The sequence below is a fragment of the Dipodomys spectabilis genome, unplaced genomic scaffold (assembly GCF_019054845.1).
Source record: "Dipodomys spectabilis isolate Male_0828 unplaced genomic scaffold, ASM1905484v1 ptg000157l, whole genome shotgun sequence".
Lineage (NCBI taxonomy): Eukaryota > Metazoa > Chordata > Mammalia > Rodentia > Heteromyidae > Dipodomys > Dipodomys spectabilis.
Window position 1 is genome coordinate 4,679,840 of NW_024870834.1, and position 21,202 is coordinate 4,701,041.

The following is a 21,202-nucleotide window of genomic DNA, read 5'->3' on the forward strand; positions in this document are numbered from 1 at the left end:
ATGAGGTTATTCAAGTAGGCCCGTGGTTTATGCAGACACAGAGAGAAAGAACAGACCATGTTTTTACAAATGAACCTAAGCTGCTCTCGGGAGCCAGGGGACAGCATTGGAGCAGATTCCCCCCGCCCCCGCCCAGTGTCAGTGCAGATCAGCTCTCTGGTCACCTTGATTGTGGACCTCCAGCTTGCAGAGCTGTGAGTCAAGCTGGGCCCAGAGTGTCACATCCCTTCTACTCCCATCCAAGTCGCAAAGGTGCAGGAGCAGAAGGGGTCCAGCCTGGGCAGTGAGTGCAAGGAAAAACTACACCGTGGACAAGCCGGTCCCCACCCTAGCTCTGCTGCCCCCACAGGGGACAGCTGCCACCCTGTAGCCTGAACCCTCCCAAACCCTGCTGCCTTCCTGTTCCCTCTCCTTAGTTTCAAGGCGCAGTGGCTGCCTGCTGGTGACCCACAAGCTCCTGTCTGTCCTCCTGAAAACTTCATCCTCGTAATCAGCCCCTCCTGTGCCTTTTGTGTTAGTGGCAGAGCCTACTGCAGAAGGTTGGCTTCTGGTCCCTGGTGGCAACACGTGGCACCCACACAGGCCCGCTGCCACAAAGGATGAACGATTTCCCCTTATCTGCTGTGTCGAAACCCTCTGGCTGGACAAAGTGCAGGGAGCACCTCGCCAAGGCCACATCTTCGCTCCAGCACAGTCACAGCTCTTCACACAGGGACTTCCCTGAACAGGAAATGTGGAAAACGCAGAGCTATTCAAACACTGGCCTGCCCTGTTGCAGTCAGCACCCTATGTATCCCCCAGGACCCCAAACTTGCAGAAAGGTTTGCTTCCCAAAGAAGACTCCAATTGGTTGCTAGCTGGGGCTGGGCCTCTAGTGTGTCACAGAATAATACTATTTTTAAAATTGTATCTCCTTCTGCAAAATGCAAGGGGAAAAGGGGTGGGCCTGTAAGGATTCTATGACATGTAACATGCAAAGCATCCGCACATGGAAAAGATGGAAGTTTTCTTCCCCTCTACCAAGGCTGCATGAAATGATCACCTCAATACCCTTTCCAGAAAGGTCCAAGAAAAAAAAAATCAAGAGCACTGTTTGTGAACAAACAGGTGCAGGGGAGGGGGGGAAGGAGGGTGGTGTTTGGGGGTCACGCTGGTGACTGGTGCTGCTGGCTCAAACATGGAAATTCTTGAAATGCCTAGAAAAGTCACATCCAGTGAAGAGCAGCCCTGCCCAACTGTGCTTATACCTTTGTGGAGAAACCTTGTTGTGTATTGTTTAACCCTTATAAATCCTTTAAATTGTAGGGAAGTCAGGGCACACAGCCAGCAAGAGGCAGGAGCAGGATGCAATCCCTGACTATGAATTGTAAGTGTGTTTCTTCAAGGAAGAGAATTCCTAGTAAATGTTGTCATTTTTCTTTGGATCGTCCTCCTCCCATCTCCTTGTCTTCCTGCTAGGGTTACTCTGACTTCCCCTTTCCAAGTTCTTTAAGGCCAAGTTTTCTGTGATAGTGTTTTTTGAAAACCTGAAGTTCTGACTGCAAGACTCAGAGGCAGTATTTAGTATCTTGTTCAGCGGCCTCTGTTCCCATCTCTGCCTCTAAAGGCAGAGAGATTCTGGGACAGAGACAGAGACAGAGACAGAGACAGAAGGAGGGAGAAGGGAGGAGGTCGCAGGCCGCTTCAGTTCGGGCACCAGTGTGTACTCACAGAGCGAAGTCACTGAGCTGGGTCTGGGTCCTCTGCCTGGACAGCTTCCTGATACTGAGAAATGGTGTTTGAGGACCTCTGAAGCCTGGTCAATATTTGTCAGGCAGATTCCTGGAACTGGGATGAATGTGAGTGTAGCAAATGGGAAGGATTTTTTTCCCCCCAAAGGGCCGATCCTGGTTCCCTGTCTCTCAAACAAGCATGACCTGTGCTTCAGGGCCCCGTGGGTTCTGGGGCACGTGACAGTGATGCCAATGAAGGCCATAAAGGTAGGAGGAGACAGTGTGGCCGCTGCTGACCTTGTATTGGGGTGTTTTAGAATCCAGTCACCCTGGATTTACATTCATACTATATTTATAACATTTATAGATTGCTTATTACATATTATTGCTTATTACATATTATTCATTACAATAAATAATATAATCCACAGAGTAGGAGGGACCAGAGGGAAAATCAATACATAGAGCAAGCTGCAGTTAAAGCCCCCGGCATGGTTCCCCAGACTCTCATTCATTCATGTCTTTGAAATGTCTAGGAGGAAGTCTGGACCTAAAGGGACACTTTTTATGAGAGAATAGCTCAGTTATGGAATAGAGGTAACTTATGATCTTCTTTGCTCGTTTTCATGGTCTTTAAACTTCTTACAAAAAGCCTGTATCTTGCTCTTGCTTGTTGTAAACACACACACACAATAAAGTGTTCCTATTATAAAATAGAGACCCACTGTGTGTCGGTTGCTGGAAGACTTTGGGTGACAGCTTTGGCAGCCTTTGCAACCTAATGTGACAACGGGGATTATCAGAAGGGGAAATGAAAGCCAGTGACCTTTGAGACTGTGGCCATAAACTTCACCTTGGAAAAGTGGGTTTTGGTGGATCCATTGGAAAGTTGATTTTGGAAAGGCTCAAGAACATGGCCTCTCTAGAACTGAAGGGGTAGCAAGATTCTGAAGAGAAACAATGTGGTATTTGTGCAGAATCCTTTCCAGTAGGCTCCAGACCATATTGTGAATTAAGAAGCCTCTTCTTAGTGGACTAACACCATGCATGTAAAAAAACAAACAAACCTCATTCACCAGTAAATGTGTCCCTCCAAATCACACTGGACACAAAACCTGTGCATATCATGCATATATAGAGAGGCCTTACAATTCTAAGGACTGTGGGAAAGACTCCACTTCCCAGTGCTCTCAGAGACATGAAGAGGGAGAACCTGGTAAGACTCAGCCGTGTGATACCTTCACATGTGTTGTGCAAATGAAGTTCATTTTTCATCCATCTCATGAGAATGCTGCATTTTAACACCATGAATATAATCACTGTGGCAAAACATTCAGGAACCTGAGTGATTTGGAAGTACATGAAATAATTCACAAAGAAACCATTTATATGTAGAAACCAGGAAGAAGACTTCAGCTATCTTATTTCCTTTCTTTTAAAAAATTATTTACTTTACTGTTATTTTAGAGGTGATGTACAGAAGGATTACAATTACATGAGTTAAGTAATGAGTACATTTTCTTTCATACAATATCTTCCCTTCTGTCACTCTCTCTCAGTCCCTCCCTTCTGTCCACCCCTGAGTTGTATAGTTCACTTTCATCCATGGCCAGTGAGCTCCACTGCTGCACTTTTCCACCATTTCCCTCAAATTGTGTACCAATTCTTTTCACAAACTTGAAAAAGTTCACACTGAAGAGAAACTCCATGGATGTAAGCTTTGGAGAATGTCTTCGCTGTTTTCAATGACCTTCAAGGCCATGAGAGAACTCACAGTGGAGAAAGACTCTATGGCTGTAAGCAATGTGAAAAGCCTTCAGTTGTTCTAGTGCCCTTCATAAAGATGAAATCTTTCAAACTGGGCAGAAACACCTTCTATGTAAGCAGCATAGGAAAGCTTTCCCTTGTCCCAGCCACCTTTACATGGGAGAGGAAACCATGAGGACATTGGCCATATGGTAAAACTAGCACTCTTGGAAGACATGAGAGAACTCATGCTGTCAAGAGACCTTAGGGATGTAAGCAATGTTGAAAAGCATTCACTCATTCTGGTGACCTTCAAAAACCTGAAAGAACTCACTGGAGAGAAACCATATCAAGGTAAGCAATGTGAGAAAATGTGAGAAAGCCTTTTCTAGATCCAGTGCCATTTGAGAACATGAAAAAACAAAAAACCTTACACTGGCGAGCAATTGTATGGATGTAAGCAATGTGGGAGAGCCTTCCCTAGGTTCAGTGGCCTTCAAAGGCATGAAAGAACTCACACTGGAGAGAAGGCACTTAAATGTAAGCAATGTGGGAAAATCTTTCCTTTGTCTTAATGCTCTTGGAATACGTGAAAATTTCACACTGGAGAGAAGCCCTATGGGAATAAGGAATATGAGAAAGACTTTACTTCTTCTCCCACTGCCATTCTAGCCAGGAGATGTTTGAGGTAAGAAACTTAAACGTCACTGGCTTGAGTCAAGATCAAGCCTAGCACTGTGAAGAAAAGGTAAATGGTCTTGAAAACAAATCAGCAGGAATAACATAAACTGAAGAAGTAATATAGCCTCAAGGCTTGGAGACATGTTTCAAGTGGTGGAGCATCTGCCTAACAACCAGGAAGCCCTGAGTTCAAACCCCAGTACCACTGGGAGAGAGAGAGAGAGAAAGAGAGGGAGAGAGACAGAGACAGAGAGAGAGACAGAGAGACACAGAGAGAGACAGAGACAGAGAGACAGAGAAAGAGACACAGAGAGACACAGAGAGAGAAAGAGAAAGAAACAAAGGAAGAAAAGAACCCAGTGACCCACAGGAAACTATTAAGTATATGTGTAATTGGAGTCCTAGGTTAAAAAGAGAGTAGATTGTTGATGGGAGGTGGGTGGTGGTAAGAAGAAAGAAAAAATAAAGGAATGAGTAGAAAGACTATGTGGGCTTTATGTAAACTATAGCTAAATAGAAAATACTAAACCAATGAGTATAATAAAATAAAGGCAGCGCTGTGATTTCGTTTCCTATTCTGATGATGGTGCCTGGTAGTTCTCATTCAGTCTGCCATCTTTCCCCATCCTCTGACCTCCTGGACATCCTCCTTTCCTTCCCACAGCTCCAGCTCGAAACTGCTCACTCTTGTCTTCCTTGAGCCCCACTCCCTTTATTTATAAACCAGCCACAGCCATCGTAGCTCTCTGTCTCTCTATCTCTGGTTAGACAATCTACACCCCATGCAGTTCCCACAGGTCTTCCCCAGCGAGGGGAAGATGGAGAGAAGGGGGAGGACCCAGGGGAAGTAAAGACTGAGGAGGGACTGGGATGGCAAGGGAGAGGTGATGGGAACTCTGACCTGCTGCCCTGTCAAGTCTGATGGTGAGCCCGGGGGAGGCAGCTAGAGGGGGTGGGGCACTTTTCTAAGTTTGGTTAATTGGACGCTTGTTGTGATGCCGAACTATGGAATCAGAGCTTCCAAGCAATCCCTAGAAGGCTTGAGATGGAAGACAGCTGGGTGCTCCTCCAGCCACTACCCCCACCTCAGCATCTGTCCTAGCCTAACGAGGAGCTCTTCAGTTCACCTTCAGGTCCCCGACTTCCACTCCTGGCTGTCGGAGATGGCTGCAAAGCAAAGGCCAAGCTATTCCTAACGCCATAAATCCAATCCTGCCAGAGCAGCAAAAACAGGAACAAGACACCCTGGGTTCATGCAAGGCTCAGCACAATGTAACCTGTCCCCAGTCTGCATCCTCCATGGGGTCTCTTCTGCCACAGCCAGGTCATCAACTTTCTAGAATCTTCTGTTCCCAAGACTCTCTTGCTAACTACACACATCTTTATGCTTTTGCTCCATTTCTGGTTTCGTGTCCGTGTCTCATTTAAAATCAAGCTACACTTTTATGCTTTGATGTTTTGATACTTATTTTTACATTTACTTATCCCCTTCCCCCATTTTCCAACACTGAGATGGAACCAAGGGCTTTGTGCTTGGGTAGACCAGGTCTCTAACACCAGAGCCCCACCACCAGCCTGCTCCTTTCTTTTGACAGACTGAAATTAAGTACCATCTTAGCCAGAATCCTCCCAAGGTGGGATTGCAGTCCTCATGTGGACCTGTGGCATGGGCAGCGCTCCCCAGAGCCTCCTAGGTGGGTCTGGAGTCTGGCTGCAATAGACTGACCCAGAATAGCCAGGAAACCACATCTCTTCATGCATGTGCTTAAAAAGCCCATCAGGACCCTCAGGGCTGTGTGAATGCCTTCTGCAGCTTGTGGTAGAGCTACAGGAGTGTATTGCGGAGGCCTCTCCCCGACATCAGCCATGCACATTTGTGGTCAATGCTCCTCTTTCCCCAGATCAAGATACCCAGGTCTGCTTGAGTTCACACTGATATACAGGCATTGCCCAGGGGACCTGCCTTTGCTCTTAGCTCTGTATTTTTCTATTTGGGGGCCTTTGGGCACCTTATGTGACTCTGCGGTTTCAATGGCTAGAAGCCAAGTAGTTTGTTATTTTGATGATGAGTGTCACCTTCTGAGGATGATCAACCTCCACCCGCCTCTACCTGTGCAACTCAACATTCTTGTTTCTTTACCTGCCTCTCTAATAGCCTGAAACCTCTGTGAAGGTAAGGATCTTTGTAGATTCTATGTACTGATACATCTCAAGCCCCTAGGACCATCTCTGGCACAGAGGGGACCCTGGATGGATGGATGCATGCATGCACGAATGAGTGAGTGGATGGATGGTTGGTTGGGTAAATGAAAGCCAAGAATGCTCAGGGGACTTGCATTTGGCCCTAGCACGCTTTCTTTCTTTCTTTCTTTCTTTCTTCCTTTCTTTCTTTTTTCCTTCCTTCCTTCCCTCCTTCCTTCCCTCCTTCCCTCCTTCCTTCCTTCCTTCATTTCTCTCTATATCTCTCTTTCTTATTAACTGTGAGCACAGGGCAGGTTATGCAGTTTTCTTCAGCCCTGGTTTCCTCATCGTGGGGATGGTCTCTCCACGAAGGGCTGGGGATCTGTAGGGTTACTGGGAGCTCTTGTCAGTGTAGGCTTTGTTGAGACATGTTGATTTCAATCAATGGAGAAAACCCATTGATTTATTGCTCATTAATTCGTGAGGTCAGCCAGTCCACAAGCAGTGGCTCAGGTCAATTTCTAGAAGGAGTTGACTTCCTGTAAGGCTGGTTAATGCTCTGGAAGGGAGTGGCGGAGGAGGGGTTGTGAGGAAAACACCTGGGTGAGCTGTGATGACATAATAAAATGCAGGGAAGTGGGACCACAGGCCTCCCGGAGGAAGTGGACAGGTGTGCCCTGTCTGACACAAAGATTCATCCTCTGGGACATCCTCCCCAGGCCACCTTGTCCATTAGCCAGCGAGCTGGGCCTTCAGTGCCCAGTGGAGCCCAGGATGCAGGAGGAGGCGGCTATAGGGGCTTCACATGCTAAAGGGACATGGAGAGCAGCCGAGCTCCCGGTCAGTGTTGAATTCAGGCACTGCTGCCTGCGGATCTTCTGTGGCCATAAGGGTACCACTCACTTTTGAGCCTCACACCTGTCACATCTGGCTGCCAATAGGTAGGTTGAGACAAGAACTCAAAGGTACAGCGGACCAAAGATCACCGGGCACACCCAGGAATGGATAAGCGCTGCTGGCTCAGGCTTCTTGGAGCCAGGTACATCAGGATGCCTTCATCCCAAAGCACCAGGGATGTCGGCAACTCCCTGCCAGGGGGAAAGGAGCTGCTGACCCACACTAGTGACTCTAAGTGGCGCTGTGAGCCCCCAGTGCCCTCTAGTGTTCACTCACAGACCCCACAAGGCCAGTTTTTTGGAGTGGGTTGCAAGAATCCCATTGGCTAACTGTTCATATGGTAGGCACCCCTTTGGTCACCAGCTGGGGGAGCCCCAGGATCCTCTTATGCCTCAATGAACAAAACTTGCAGTGAGTCCCAAGACGGCCTCCAGATGCAAGCCATGGGACTGGACTGCTTCCACCTCTTTTCTTCCATCCCGCTGAAGGCCTGGCTGGACACCAAGCAGAGACTGTACAAATGACTCAAGGCCAAAGACTCACAATGGGGAGCTAACTTCTCTAAGGCAATGGTGTTGGTTTCCTTAGACACACAGCGGGTGGGTTGGGATCCTCCTTTCAGAACATTCTAGAATTCGAGCCCAGGTCTCCAGGTCTCTATGAGTCCAAACCCCAGCTACTTGCTGTGGCTCGGACCTTCCTCAGATTACCCACCACAGCCTTGGCAAGCAGGACACAGAGGAATGGGGGACACAGCCGAGTGGGTGGGGTGTGGCACCTCACATGGAAATCCCCATGGGCAGGGAGGGGGACACACAGCTGTGGAGCCTGGAAACCCCAAGAACCAGCTATGTGGCTCCGCAGCAGCCTTGGGAGATGGAGATGGAGCAGGATTTGGTCAGAATACATCTGAAGCCTCATCTCTAGCAGATGCAATGTTTTCAGCCGGTGCGGAGGGCAGCAGTAAGCCAAGATTCCTCTTTATTGCCCTCTAGGGTCAACAATCTTTGCCAGGAAAATCATGGAAGGGGTGATTTTCTCATAAAGCAGTAGCATATAAGGTCTGTCTAACTTGAGTTTTTCCGGGGTCTCCATAGGCAGCGTCTGGGCTCCAGAGCCGGCAGCCCCCTCTGTACCCTTCTCATCCATCTTCAGCTCAGCCTTGTGCACTGCCTGTGGGAAGCAAGGGAAAAGTCAGCGCCTGCTGAGCCACTCAGAGGCTGTGGGCCAGAGGAAAGAGGTCAGAGAGGGACACAACTTGGCCAAAGTTGCCCAGTCTCATTGTAACCCAGTGCTGGTGCCAGCCATATGGGGACACTGGCACTCCTGCTGTCACCTGGATGATGTTTAATGAGCAGATACAGTGGAGGAGAAGGTGATGGTGGGGATTGGTAACAACAAAGGGGACAGATGGGGACTTGCTATCCCAGGAGTTCCAGGGACTGATCAGGTGTGATGGTCAGAAGGACCTGGGCGGTCAGCTCAGCTCTGTTGATGATACAGAGGGACCCAGGCTGTGCATCAGCTGTAGGAGGTTCCTCCACCCTGATCCACTGCCCTGTGTCTTGGTGGATGCATACAGGGCAGTGGATGGGCGGTGTGAGATGCACACATTTCATTCTGGTCTACAGAACGTCAACATTTTCCCTTACTGAAAATTCTACGTTAGGGCCATAGTTTTCAGCACAGCTAACTAAGCAAAAGAAACAAGCCAAGCAAAAGATTGGCAATGGCCTATGATAAATGATGAGCTGGCCTTGAACTTTTTTTGGGGGGAAGGAGAGTCTAAAAAAAAGACAGTCTAAAAGGCAGGAAAAAAAATCAAACTAGAAAATTCTGTGTCTTCTTCATACAAATCGAAAACAGATTCTGTACCTTCAGATTTGCCAACACAGATCCCTCCAAGACTGGCCTCACTTCTCCTTAACCCCATTTAGTACAGCCAGCCCCCACCTGCACCCCTAACTTTCCACCTTCTGCCTTCGGTCTGCCCTTTCCTCTACTGAGCTTCTCCTCACACTTGTCCCTGCTTCTGAAATCCTCAACACCACCCCCACTGGAACTAGATTTGGTACAGTATACATGACATCTAATTAAACTTTAATTCAAAGGCAGGCACCAGTGGCTCATACCTGTAATCCTAGCTATTCAGGAGGCTGAGATCTGAGGATTGCAGTTTGAAGCCAGCCTGGCAAGGAAAATGCATGAGACTCTAATCTCCCGTTAATAAAATAAATCCAGAAGTAGAGCTGTAGCTCAAGTAGCAGAGCACTAGCTTTGAGCAAAAAAAGCTCAGAGACAGCACTCAGGGTGCTAATTCAAGCCCCAAAACTGGCAGAAAAAAATTAATTCAAGATTCATAATGAATATATTTCAATATGAAATATGTCTCATGCGATATCTGGGACATAGTTATGCTCAAACTATTCATTATTATTCTAAATTTTAAATTCAATGAAATATTTTATAGTGTATCTTCTAAATATGATAACCCTACCTAGATAGTCCTCATTTTTCCCCAAATAGGAAGATGCTCACCCTGTCAGAGACCACAGACAGACCAGGCTTGGGCCTGCTTCTCATGTTGATCAGTTATGAATCATGTCTGTCTGGTGGGTAGGATCCTGGCGGGCGTGTGGCTGTGACCCTGTGGCCCTGACTGTGAGGGCTCCGGTGTGGGAGGGGGCAGCCAGCAGCAGGCTTACCTCACCCACTTTCAGGCTGCGGTAGGGGGAGATCCTGCTGAGGTCACCATGCTCCTCGAAGACTTTGCTGATGCCCAGTTGGGACAGGGTCTTCTTCAAGTTGTAGGTCCCAGTGATGTGGAGCTTAGGCACGAACACATCCACCACCCTGGGAAGGAGAGACGGGAGGGTGAGTGGGAGGATTACCTCCCATAGCGGGGTGGGAGGGGAGAGAGGGGCAGGAGAGATGCCCTGGAGAGCTTTGTTGTATCAGAGCCAAAGCTCTCAGACCTCACTATTCACTGGAAGAGGAGAGGCTCCTTCACCCTCAGACCCCAGAGTAGATACTCCATGCTCACGATGACCTTTCCATGCTAGTCCCAATGGAGCCCACACTCAAAGGATCTATGGCTCTGGGAGACATGTGCAAAAAGGAGGCTGCTGGTCAGGGCTCGGCAGGGTGTAAGCCATCTCTCTCTTTACTCCTTGCTCAGAAGCCTCATTCACCATCGACAGGGCTGCCAGCTCCCAACTTTACCTTCCTATTTATCCGTTTGCTCATTCGTTCATCTAGCCAACAGGAAGCACCTTTTGCAAAGCACCTGCTGTCCTAGGTGCTAGAGGGGAATTGGCCAGCAGGATTGGCTGCTCTTGACTGCGTTCCAGCAGGAAAGACAGATAGGAAAATCACCACCAGAAAAAGCCTAATGTGGCACACAGGCAAACACAGCCAGGGTGCCAGGAGGGAACACGAGCTAGGGACAGAAAGGAAGGACAGACATACTTGCTGGAATCAGGAAGGCCGAGAAACACGAAGAGATTTGAGAAACCCTTGCTGGAGACAAAGGGTTCAGGCAAGTGCCATCTTTCTCTCTGAAGAAGACAGGGAGCCACAGTAGACTTTTGACCAGAGGAATAATGTAGTCTTGTTTAGGATATTCAGAGCTTGTTCTGCTTGCTCTGCCAACCACACACACTTGGTGATGGGCAAGGAGAACAATCATTGTTCTTGAAGACCGTCCGGAAGCTTGTGAGGGAGTCAGAGGTAAGAGCACAGAGAATGGGAAGAGATCTGGACCACAGTGAGGCCAGCAGCTTTCCTGACATGCAGCCGGGGTTGCTGGGGGGTGGGGTAGGGGAATCATGATAAGTATGACGTCAAAGGGTATGGTCTGAGCAAAGGAAAGATGGGGTTGCTCAGCAATAGGAGGAGGCTCCCCAGTGGGACCAAGATGCTGATTCTGATACCCATGGAGACAGAGATCGCAGCCTACATCCAAGGAAACTATGAGTGAAGAGGAGCAGGTCTCTGGACTTAGGGAGACAGACTTGGGGCGGATGAGAAACTCAGACATCAAGGTGATGGCATAGTGGTGAAAACTCTGAGGCCGGCAGCAAAGAGCCCAAGGACTGAGCCTGAGGCTCTCTCCTCTCCACAGAGGGGATCTGCACAGGAGACGGGGAGCAGGGCCACGCCAGGCTGCCTGCAGGCCTCTGCCTTCCGTAGGAAGCCAGGCTGAGTACTGAAAGCCTCAATTCTGACATGTCCTATGCACTGGTAGTTTGGGCAAGTACGTTTAGATGCCTGTCTATTGATGTAGTTACTTCTCTTGAGAAAAAAGAGAATGTTTTTGTTTTCTTCTTCATAAGCATGAGTGCATTTAGGGGAGATGATTCCCTCTTTCAGGGGACGCTTAATGTACCTTACGATGGCGGAGCTCAGGAGCCCCTTGTGTGCGGTTAGCGCTGCAGCATGAGGCTGCAGAAGGCCATGGAGAAAGGATCGTGGCATACCACTGCCAGCACCAGAACCAAACTCGGGTGAGAAACTGTCAGACAGAACATGGCAAGGCAGCTGGGGCACCTGGGAAGACCCAACTGTAGAGTCTTAAGCCATTGCAATCTGTTTCTAAAGTTGTGGTCTTAAGCCCAGTCTCAAGAAGGCTATGAAACAAGGGTGGAAGGCTGAGATTCTCCCTACATTCCATCTTCTCTTCATCTCTGCCCCTCTCAATCTCTTAAGGAGGCCACTCCAGCTTTCTCAGCTCTGCAGCTCTGACGGCATACGCTGAAAAGAGCTGGTCACTTGTTCAGGGATGTCCACCCCTTTCCCTGGTGAGCAAGGCCTGCTGGGCTGGGCTTCCACAGCAGAGCGTGGGGTCTCCAGCAAATCAGAAAAAGATCGGGTCAAGCCGGTGCAAATCCTCTGTAGCTAATGCCAGACTAGTCTAGATTCGGTTCTTGCCAAGGTCCTGAGAGGTCAGCATCCGTTCTGCCAGCCACACAGGAGCCCGGTCCTGGCCTCACCTCTGCCTCTCTCTCAGACATGGCGCATTGAAGTCCAGACCTTCGCTGAGACCCGACGGATGACTGCCAGGCCAAGGGGGAGGAAGCCTGGGACAAGCAGGGAGGGGGAATCCAGACATGGCTCCTGCCTGAATGGAAACTGTCTCCCTTCCCTTCCATCCCATGCCAGTGACTCCCCTTAAATGTGCAAGAGCTAGCTAGGACACCAAGCTCCCCAGACACAACTGTGGCAGCACTAGCACTTTGCCTTCCAAGAAAATCCCCCCACAGCTCGTGGCTGAGACACATTCCACAGGCTTACCATACATCGACTCTAGTGTATGGTCCTCCACGTCACTGGCTTTGTCTAACACCCACGTTGAACACATTGTTCTATTTACAGCAAACCTCTGGCAGCTCTTTCAACACCCTAGGGGTTCCCACTCACAGTGTCCTTGGCCTAAGATTCAGTCACTCCTCTCCCTCCCACACAGCCCTGCATTGACAGTCCCACCTCCTCTGTGAGGCCCTCCCTGACTGCCACCTCCTGTTACGGCTTCATCTTCTGTGCTCCCACAACTCCACTGCATGACCACCAAAGATGCAGTGACTCATTGTATTCCAGTGAGGCACTACACATTCCCTGACCGCAGCTACCCTCAAAGAAGCTCTTCACAGAACCCCAAAGAGGGCTTGGACAAGAGCTTGCTAAAACCACCATAAGAAAAATAAAGAGCGGGAGGGAAGCAAAGAAGCAGCAAGAACCTACCTCCGCCAGGTCCCCGCTTTTACCTTTTTGCAAGCAGACTCTTCCATTTGCTGAAAATGTCCACCTTCAAGCCCTCTTCCAGGCTCTGCATCTTGCCCTTGTCGGGGAGAATGAAGGCGACGGTGATGTTCCCGTAGTACGGCATCTCCAGGATGGTGCAGGCCAGCTGGTCATCGTAGGCGATGTCATACAGGCCCGAACGGAACATCATCGGCACCCTCACTGTCTTCCTTTCATCCACAAAGAAATTCTCCTCTTTAGTTTTCTTGGGGTCAAATTCATATTTCCACCTGGCTTCGGATGGAAGGACAAAATGACATGAGGGCCTGGAAGGAAAGGACGTGAGCAAATCCAAGTAGTCGCTGCTCACTGTGGACATCGATTCTGAGGAAGGACTTGGGCTTTTCTGGGAGAGGAGGGCTTTGGGTTTTCTGGACTCCAGAAATGCCCATTCTCCTTCTATGCTCTTAAGATTTCTGGTGAGGCCTGGGGTGAAGCCCAGGGATCCAAACAAAGACGAAAACTATAAAAACAAGACCAGGGCTGCAGAGCTATAAGCCTAGCAGACTACCCAGAGCCTAGGTATCCCTGAGGCTCTGAAAAAAGCCCGAAGTTTGTCATCATGAAGAGAGTTGATGGCAATTAGTAGTGGCTCTTTGAGTGTGACTGAGTGAAAGCATTTGATTGGATTCCAGGTCAACCTCAAAGGAACCCCTCTTGTGTGGGGCTGGGGAAACTAACGGGACACACAGAAGTGGCACTTTCTAGAAAGCAGCAAACACTCAAAATGTATATTTGGACTCTTCCTATTTGATACTGAGGATGCTCTGACCCCTTTACACATAAATTCAGATCTCTTTTCAAATCTGTGATCCTTACAGCTCCCAGCATAGGCCCTTGAGAGCCAAACTTCCCAAGCGCAAATCCTGGCCTCATTGTTCTAAAAGAAGGACCTTGGGCAAGAGTGTCAATCTCCCCAGGCTTTGGTGTCCTTAATTCACGGACTTAATAATGATAATTCTAAGCATCGGTTAGAACTACATCGAGACAGAACGAGAAAGAAGAAGGCAGTGTGTGTAGCTCTCTGTCTAGTACATGTTGAGTAGATGCTGGTCACTGTTGCTAAAGTGATCTAGGGGATGAGGAGACTGTGAGCAATTCCAGCATCTCCTCTCAGGTGGGAAAGTATGTTCTCCCTTCCCTGTAAGAGCCATCTGTGTCTCCACGGAATTCCGGAGACCCTGTCACCAGCAGTGCAGTGGTGGTCTGGCCTGGACTGAGGGATGTCAGCCTTTGATGTTTATCTTTCTGGCCAGTTCCTGTGTATGTGAGTATGGCAGATAGACGATGAGAGGTTGTGAGGTGGGGGGGGGGGGGTGGATAATTTGAGTAACCTTCCTTTTTCTTTTTCAGTCTCCCCCTTAGTCTTGGGAGATCTACAACATCTGAGAGGGAGACCCATCACCCAGCACAGTGGTGGCCACCACACCAGCATCCTGACTCTGGGATCCACTTGGTGTGAAGGAAAGTGCACAGCTCTAGGCCTGTGAGAAATGGTCTCTGGTACCAACTCATACCAGCTGGCCTTGGGAGTGGAATTAATTGAACTCTCTCTCTCTCTCTCTCTCTCTCTCTCTCTCTCTCTCTCTGTCTCTCTCTCTGTCTCTGTCTCTGTCTCTCTCTCTCTCTCTCTCTCTTTTTCTGGTTTTCACTTAGATCATCTAAGAAATGCTATCAAAGTGCCGCCCTCCACCCTCTACAACCAAAGCATGCTGAGGTCAACAGTAATGAACACACAGAGCTGAGCAACCCAGATATACAAAGCTTGTATCTGCATTTTCACCTTGGATCCCTCCAACTAGGTGATGGATGATGTATTGCTGTGCTTATTTCACAGATAAGGAAGGCAGGCACCTGAGAGAGTGTGAAAGGTGTTTGAGTTCAACAGAGCAAGCCAGTGGGGGTGAATCCGGGCTTCCAATGCAAGTCTGCCCACCCTCCCCTCCTCACACCCACATGCCCCACACCTTACCTTGAAAGAAAATGTAGTTTGTAAGAATCATGACTGTTCCCGGGTCTATGCTCCTGACTAGGTTGTGGATTTTCCCGTGAGTTTTCTGGCTGATATAGCCATTGATCTGCCTCTGAGTTTCTTTCAAGTTCTGGAAGCTGGTGGACAGCATCTCTGCATTGTACATGCTCTTGGCAGCTCTCAGGAAGTTCCTCTGGGGCTTCAGCCTCCTGTCGATGAACAGGGCATTGCCGAGGTCCATCTTGACGTCCTGCTTCTCCTGGTTTAGCCTTTTGAGGAGGTAGTGGAAGCCCTCGTGCAGGTCCCTGTCTGCCATGCCCCGGAAGCTCAGGCCCTGCTTTATCTCAGCCAGTGTGGAGTCCTGGGCCCCCAGAGACAGCATGGAGAAGGCGGTGGAAATGCTTAGTGGGGAGAAGAAGATGTTCTGCCTAGGGTTCCTGAAAGCCAGCTTCTTGAGCAGCTTGAAACCAAACTCCATATTGCGCCAGGCGAGTTGCTGGGCGTTTCTCTTGGCCTTTGCCTCTCCATCTTGGCCCTGGGCTCCATAGCTGCTTGGAGAGAGGTCGGGCTGCTGAAGATTCTGTGCCGTGAGGAGGCCAGCCAGAAACAGGCCGAGGCCCAGCATAAGCTTCATGGTCCTTGGAGATTGTCCTGTGGAGCAATAGGTCTGAGGTTAGCAGAGAACACAAGAACTCCATCACCTCTCAAATATCCAGGAGTGAGAACAGATGAGCATGGAAACAGAGACCTGTGTGTTGCACATTGTGGCACTGAGTGCTTTGACATACACAACCATATTCAGCCTCTCTCATCACCACAGCAACAAGAAATAACCAACCCCAGGTCACGAGTGAGAGGCCTGAGTGTAGAAGCTCACTGAGACATGGCAATTCCTCTGAGTGACTTTATATAGGCCTGACAGGACTCCATCCATGCTGCATACTGATAGCTGTCCCAAGAGAACCTGTAGTGAAGCCACAAGATAAAGAGCAGAGCAAGGGTGCTGTCCCAGACCAAATTCAGCCTTGGTTGGCTTCCAGAGCAGCTGGCCAGCCTTGAAGGAGCTGCTGGATGGAATCTGGATGGAACCAGATAGTGGGTGACCGTGGTCTGTCCTTAAGATGTAGGACTTGATGTACCCTGGGACCATTAGCTCCCATCAACTCACCACAGTCTTCTGGTCTGAGAATGGTAGCTATGATTTGTTAACAGCCATGTGTCTTGGCCCTGCTAGACATCAATAGGGTCCACCAAAGCCAAATCCAAGTGTCTGATACTTCTGGTTGACTGAATCATCAAGCACTAATGCCCAGCCTATTTCTAGAGGTTTCCTAATCCCAAGTCCTTTCTGTTTGTGAAGGTATTAGGGATGCAACCTTCCTCACAGCAGACATGGGTCTTCAAGAAATTTGTGGTATGATAGTGGAAACTTCTAGAAAAACTGCCAAAACCGGTCCTCTCTGGAGCCTCCAGTCTCAGCTCCAAAATAGGATGTGATTTGTGCAAGACAATCAAAACTCCTCTACTTGTGATTGGTTCAATCAAAACTCCTTTGCTTGTGATTGGCTCAGAAGATAGACCTGACCCAATCAGTTCAGGCTCAGGGAAGGGGTAACTTCAGTGATCCAATGAGGGTGAACTTCAGAGCTGGTTTGTTGCCATATTAGGTTATTAGCTTCTTAATTTCCCAGATGTCCTAGGCAGAAGTATGTGCATCTGGGGTCTAAAACTCTGTATTACCCCATGGAGAAAAGTGAAGGTAAAGCCAGAGCACAAGTGGACACAAGCTACACAGAGAACTGGATGGGACCAGCTCCCTATTGGCCTGCACTTCAAACCAAACCATCTCATACATATACAGAAGATGTAATATAATATATGATATATGTGTGTAGATAGATAGATAGATAGATAGATAGATAGATAGATAGATAGATAGATAGATAATCCCAGGGTACCCAAGCAGTCAGGAGCCCCTCTCTTCATGCCTTCACAGCTGGATGACATCTAGGAAAGAGTTTCCTTCTCTGAGCCCAGGGTCCTCTTTTTAACCTAAGAAACTTCCACTCCCAGGACTACTCTGGTAAAGTTTAACTTGTGGTGAACAAGAAGGCTCTGTGGGATGTATGAAAATAGGCTTTAGAGATAAACAAAACCAACCACAACAAAAAATTAGAACATGAAAGAGACTGGATCTCAGGAGCTCATGGGTTGGACTGTTTATAAAGGACCAAAATAGAAGCGTCAGTTACTCAGGGAGATTGCCACCCAGGCATGCACTGTTTCCCAATGTCAGGAGTGGAGAAGTTAGGACATGCCACTCAAGCAAAAATGTCTCAGTAGATGGTTTGCCAGCAAGCTGAGAGGCAAAGCAGTGAGCCAGCTGCCAGGGGCTGTGCCTGTGAGTCAGGGCAGCCTGGGCTGAGCCCCAGACCAGCAGGCAGAGTGACTGCTGGGTGCTCTACCCTAGAAAAGCTCCCTGGCACATGGGTGCCCTCACCCAAAGCTCTGTGCTGAGAAGCTGAGCAGAAGACTCACCAGGTCTTTCCACTGCACAGTTGTAGCCATGAGAACTGACTGGGGATCACAGGGTTGGGTGTTGGTCTCCCACATAGATGATGGGAGGCAAGTTTCTTTCCCACCTCCTGACTGACAGTATCTTCGTCTCCTGAATGGGAGGTCTTTCCCCATTCCACAGTGCTAATAGGCAGGCCCCACCCCTCAGAGCAAGGACACAGCTACACCAGGCTGGGGGTTTTCTGCCTCTGCCCACCTCTACCAGCCTGTGCCACAGCAGTCCTCTCAGGCCGCTTGCCCAGGCCTCCTGGGTATCACCATCCTGGACCTTTCTCGCTCAACAACCTACACATTCTGAGTCTTTCTACTTGTTATCACCGGCTCTAAACTGACCCAAATTTGTCAGATGGGTAAGATGCCTGAGTAGGCTCAATTTTTATTCCATAATTAAAATAGATGAGCCACTGTTTATTTCCCAATACATTGATAGGTTGCAATTTATTGAGCAATCCTCTGCAGAGTTTTAGCTGAGAGAGAGAGAGAGAGAGAGTGTGTGTGTATTTGGTTGTTACTCAAAACAAATTAAATTAATATATTAAATAAAAAGAAAAGAAAAAAAAAGAGAACAAGATAGAAGCCAAATTGTCTGGGACACCCACAGGACAGATAAAACTAAAACAAGTATTTCAATTCCCTGACCATTCCCATCTCACATTCTCTATTTTTTTGGAAAAAATAATTTCCTTCTCCTGAAAAGAAATACAATAACATCTCACTGATCCTAGAAACAGAGTCCCAACCAGGTGACTTCAAAGCCATCTGGACAAATGGCACAAGTGGATTAAAGTCCACATGTGGACGGGGTCCCCCACATTGAGGGGGTCCCTCAGGAGGGCTCTCAGGACAGACAGTGGTCACAGCTTCCCCCTCACACTGAGCAAAAGGACAATGAGATACGACAGCAGATTTAATCATGGCCAGCCATGGTGTCATGTGCCTGTAATCTAAGCACTTAGAAGGAAAAGTAGGAAGATCCTGACTTTGAGGCCAGCCTCAAAAACCAAACAAATAATAACCATTTCATACCTTGTTGTCCCTAGGTGATTTTTTTTTCCAGAATTTTCCAACACATAGATGCCAAAACTCACAAGTGGTCAGTCTCCTATATAAAATGGCACCGCATCTACATAAAATCCACACATCCTTCTGAGCCTTTTGAATCAGATCTGCCTTGAACATGGCACCTAATATAGTACAGGTGCTTTGGAAAGAGTTGGCATACTCTATTGTTTGAGAATATGACATGAAAGACCACCTGTACATGTTCGGTACAGATGTAATTTTTCCCCAACTATTTTCCATCCCAGGTTATTTGAGTCTGTGAACGTGGAACCCGTGGACAGAGTGGATGAGTGGATTCATAGTTTTATAGAGTGCTTCCCCCAGCAGGTTGGGAAAGCAAGATAGAGGGAAATAGAGCACTCAGGCTACACAAGGTCTACCAGATGTGGGGTGAGGCCATTCCTGAGAAGAGGAGCTTCCCCTTCCCCAGCAGCTCTCTCTCTCTCAATGTTCTCCCTCCCACCTCATCCTGAGGATGACTGGATGGAGAAGTGTGGCAATCACCAGCATCAACAAGATCAAAACAGTTAGGATGCTCTGCCCATGCCCCCAACCCAACAGAACGAGCTTCAGACAGCCTAGCTCCCTGCTCAGTGGGGATACATTGTATAGCCTGGCTACAACACTCAACCTTTCCTGCTTGGGGACCCTGAGCCCTCTGAACCCCAGATTCCCTCAGCTCCTTCGCAGAGTTCCATGCAGAGTTCAGAACACCTGGATACTCTCAAGTACTCTCCCCTGAGCTGAGAGACAGGGAGGATCCTTCTTGAATATGCATGTTGATTCTCCCCCACCCAAAGGAGACTACCATAAAAATCCTTACAGCCAGCCTACACATGCTCTAGGCTCCTCCTGTAGTGGGAACTGATACTGTTGTTCAGTTGGGGGATTTTCTTTCTTAAAGGAAATTACTCTAGATGTGTTAGAAGTTAAATGATTGTTTTCCTGAATAAGTATGGAACTAACTTGGTAGGGAAACATAATGCCTTCTCCTAGCTGAAGTGAGCATTCACAGAGAAGAACTCTATCTAGTCCATGTTGCAATATACTTTATCCTACCTTCCTGGAAAACACAAGATGAAACACACATGCTTTTTAATTTTTTGAGCACAAAGTATAAAGACATATACCTGTAATCCCAGCATTCATGAGGCTGAGTGAAGATTACTAGTTGGAGGCTACCCTGGGCTATACAAAAAGGATGTCTCTAAAAAGAAAAGGAAGGAGGAATAGAAAAAGAGAAAAAAATAGGAAAAGAAAAGAGAAATGAACAAAAGAAAGGAAAGAAAAGACAAGGGAAAAGGGAAGAGCAAAGAAAAATAGAAGTCCAGTTGAGTCCTCATGCTGACCCTAGAGCAATGCCCAGGTAGGGGCCACATGGCTGCTGCCACCTAAGAAATCATGGTACTCTCATACCCTCAAAAAAGGGTGAATGACAGCAACAAGACTCAGAACTCTTAGGGACTTTCATATCTTTGCCTGACCTGGTCCTCCTACCCTTTAGTAGTAGCTTCATTCTAGAGTGAGGAAATAGGGACTGGAAAGCTCGAGTGGCCTCATGTGACGAAGGAGAAATCACAACCCCAGTGGATGAAGGAGACCAGCTGCAATGTGCGTTGATGATGGAGCAGAATAGGAATCTCAGCCCTGCAAAAACGTACTGAGCAGGCCACAAGGCCCCTGGCTTCACTTTCTCCACTGACTGACTGTGGGTTGATGGATGAATGCAGCCTTATTTCAGGGAGAGCTCACACACCAAGCCCGCTGGCCAATCAGAGAGCAGAGTGGGCTCCAGGTGGAAGGAGAGCTGCCTGTCTCTTGAGGCCACCCCATGCCCACTCCCACCCAGGCTTTCCCTCTAGTAGATGTCCATGGAGATGAATCAACAAAGTCCTCCAGGGGAGTCCTGCACATATTGGAAGTGTTCTAGAACTTTCTTCCAAGAAGCACACCTTGAAGAGTACCATATCCTCCCTTTCGTGTGCATCCCACTTTATGAGGAATAGAGTGGAAGCACTGAATCTTTCCAGAAGGGAGCTTGCATACTCACAGTGTATCCAGGGGATCCACGGGGTCAGCCAAATGGACCTGCCCTTCCTTTTTTTTATTTATACCTCCATGGTCTGCTGGAGAGGCAGAGTATGGCCAATAGAATTAGCTGGCCAGGGAGGTCAGGTGATGGGGGTTTCCAGAGTAGTGGCCACACCACTTCCCCAGGGGCTTCTCACGCCGGAGGCTGGCCACAGGGTGATATATGTGGACCACACCTACTAGGCTGGGACTACCTTAATGACGTCCACCTCATATCTTTTGCAACAGCTTTGTTTCCCAACGGCTGTCTGATCTGGTAGACGGGATATTCTACCACTAGATCAGCCTGTTGTCCTGACATTGAAGAACCAACCCCCAATCATCTGTCACCTGTGTAAAGCTACCAGCTGAGCTCCAAGGCACCAAGGAAATCTAGAGGGCTAGACAGGTACTCAAAGGGAAAATCAGAGCAAGAGGTTGAGAAGTGGAGTCCTGGGGGTGGCAGGAGGGCAGTGGGACACCTGGTCTCTTCATCCCTGCACAT

At 48.5% G+C, this 21,202-nt stretch overlaps 1 protein-coding gene across 1 annotated transcript; it reads right to left on the minus strand.

The window, feature by feature from the left end:
- Positions 1 to 8,198: 8,198 nt before the first annotated feature.
- On the minus strand, positions 8,199 to 20,696 carry Serpina12 (serpin family A member 12). The gene is made up of 5 exons (XM_042692717.1): positions 20,678 to 20,696; positions 14,989 to 15,639; positions 12,980 to 13,250; positions 9,923 to 10,070; positions 8,199 to 8,390 (listed from the first exon to the last, which is right to left on the minus strand). Exons 2-5 carry the CDS (start codon positions 15,620 to 15,622, stop codon positions 8,199 to 8,201), a joined length of 1,245 nt encoding a protein of 414 aa, XP_042548651.1. The 5' UTR covers positions 15,623 to 15,639; positions 20,678 to 20,696.
- Positions 20,697 to 21,202: the final 506 nt, after the last annotated feature.

What these genes read in the sequence shown, in the direction of transcription:
- Serpina12 (XM_042692717.1), bottom strand. Translation starts at nt 15,622, where the DNA reads ATGAAGCTTATGCTGGGCCTCGGCCTGTTTCTGGCTGGCCTCCTCACG. An exon ending in AAACTACATTTTCTTTCAAG is followed by an intron (nt 13,251 to 14,988) that starts GTAAGGTGTGGG and finishes TTCCATCCGAAG; the next exon opens with CCAGGTGGAAATATGAATTT. An exon ending in AAGAGTCTGCTTGCAAAAAG is followed by an intron (nt 10,071 to 12,979) that starts GTAAAAGCGGGG and finishes TCTCCTTCCCAG; the next exon opens with GGTGGTGGATGTGTTCGTGC.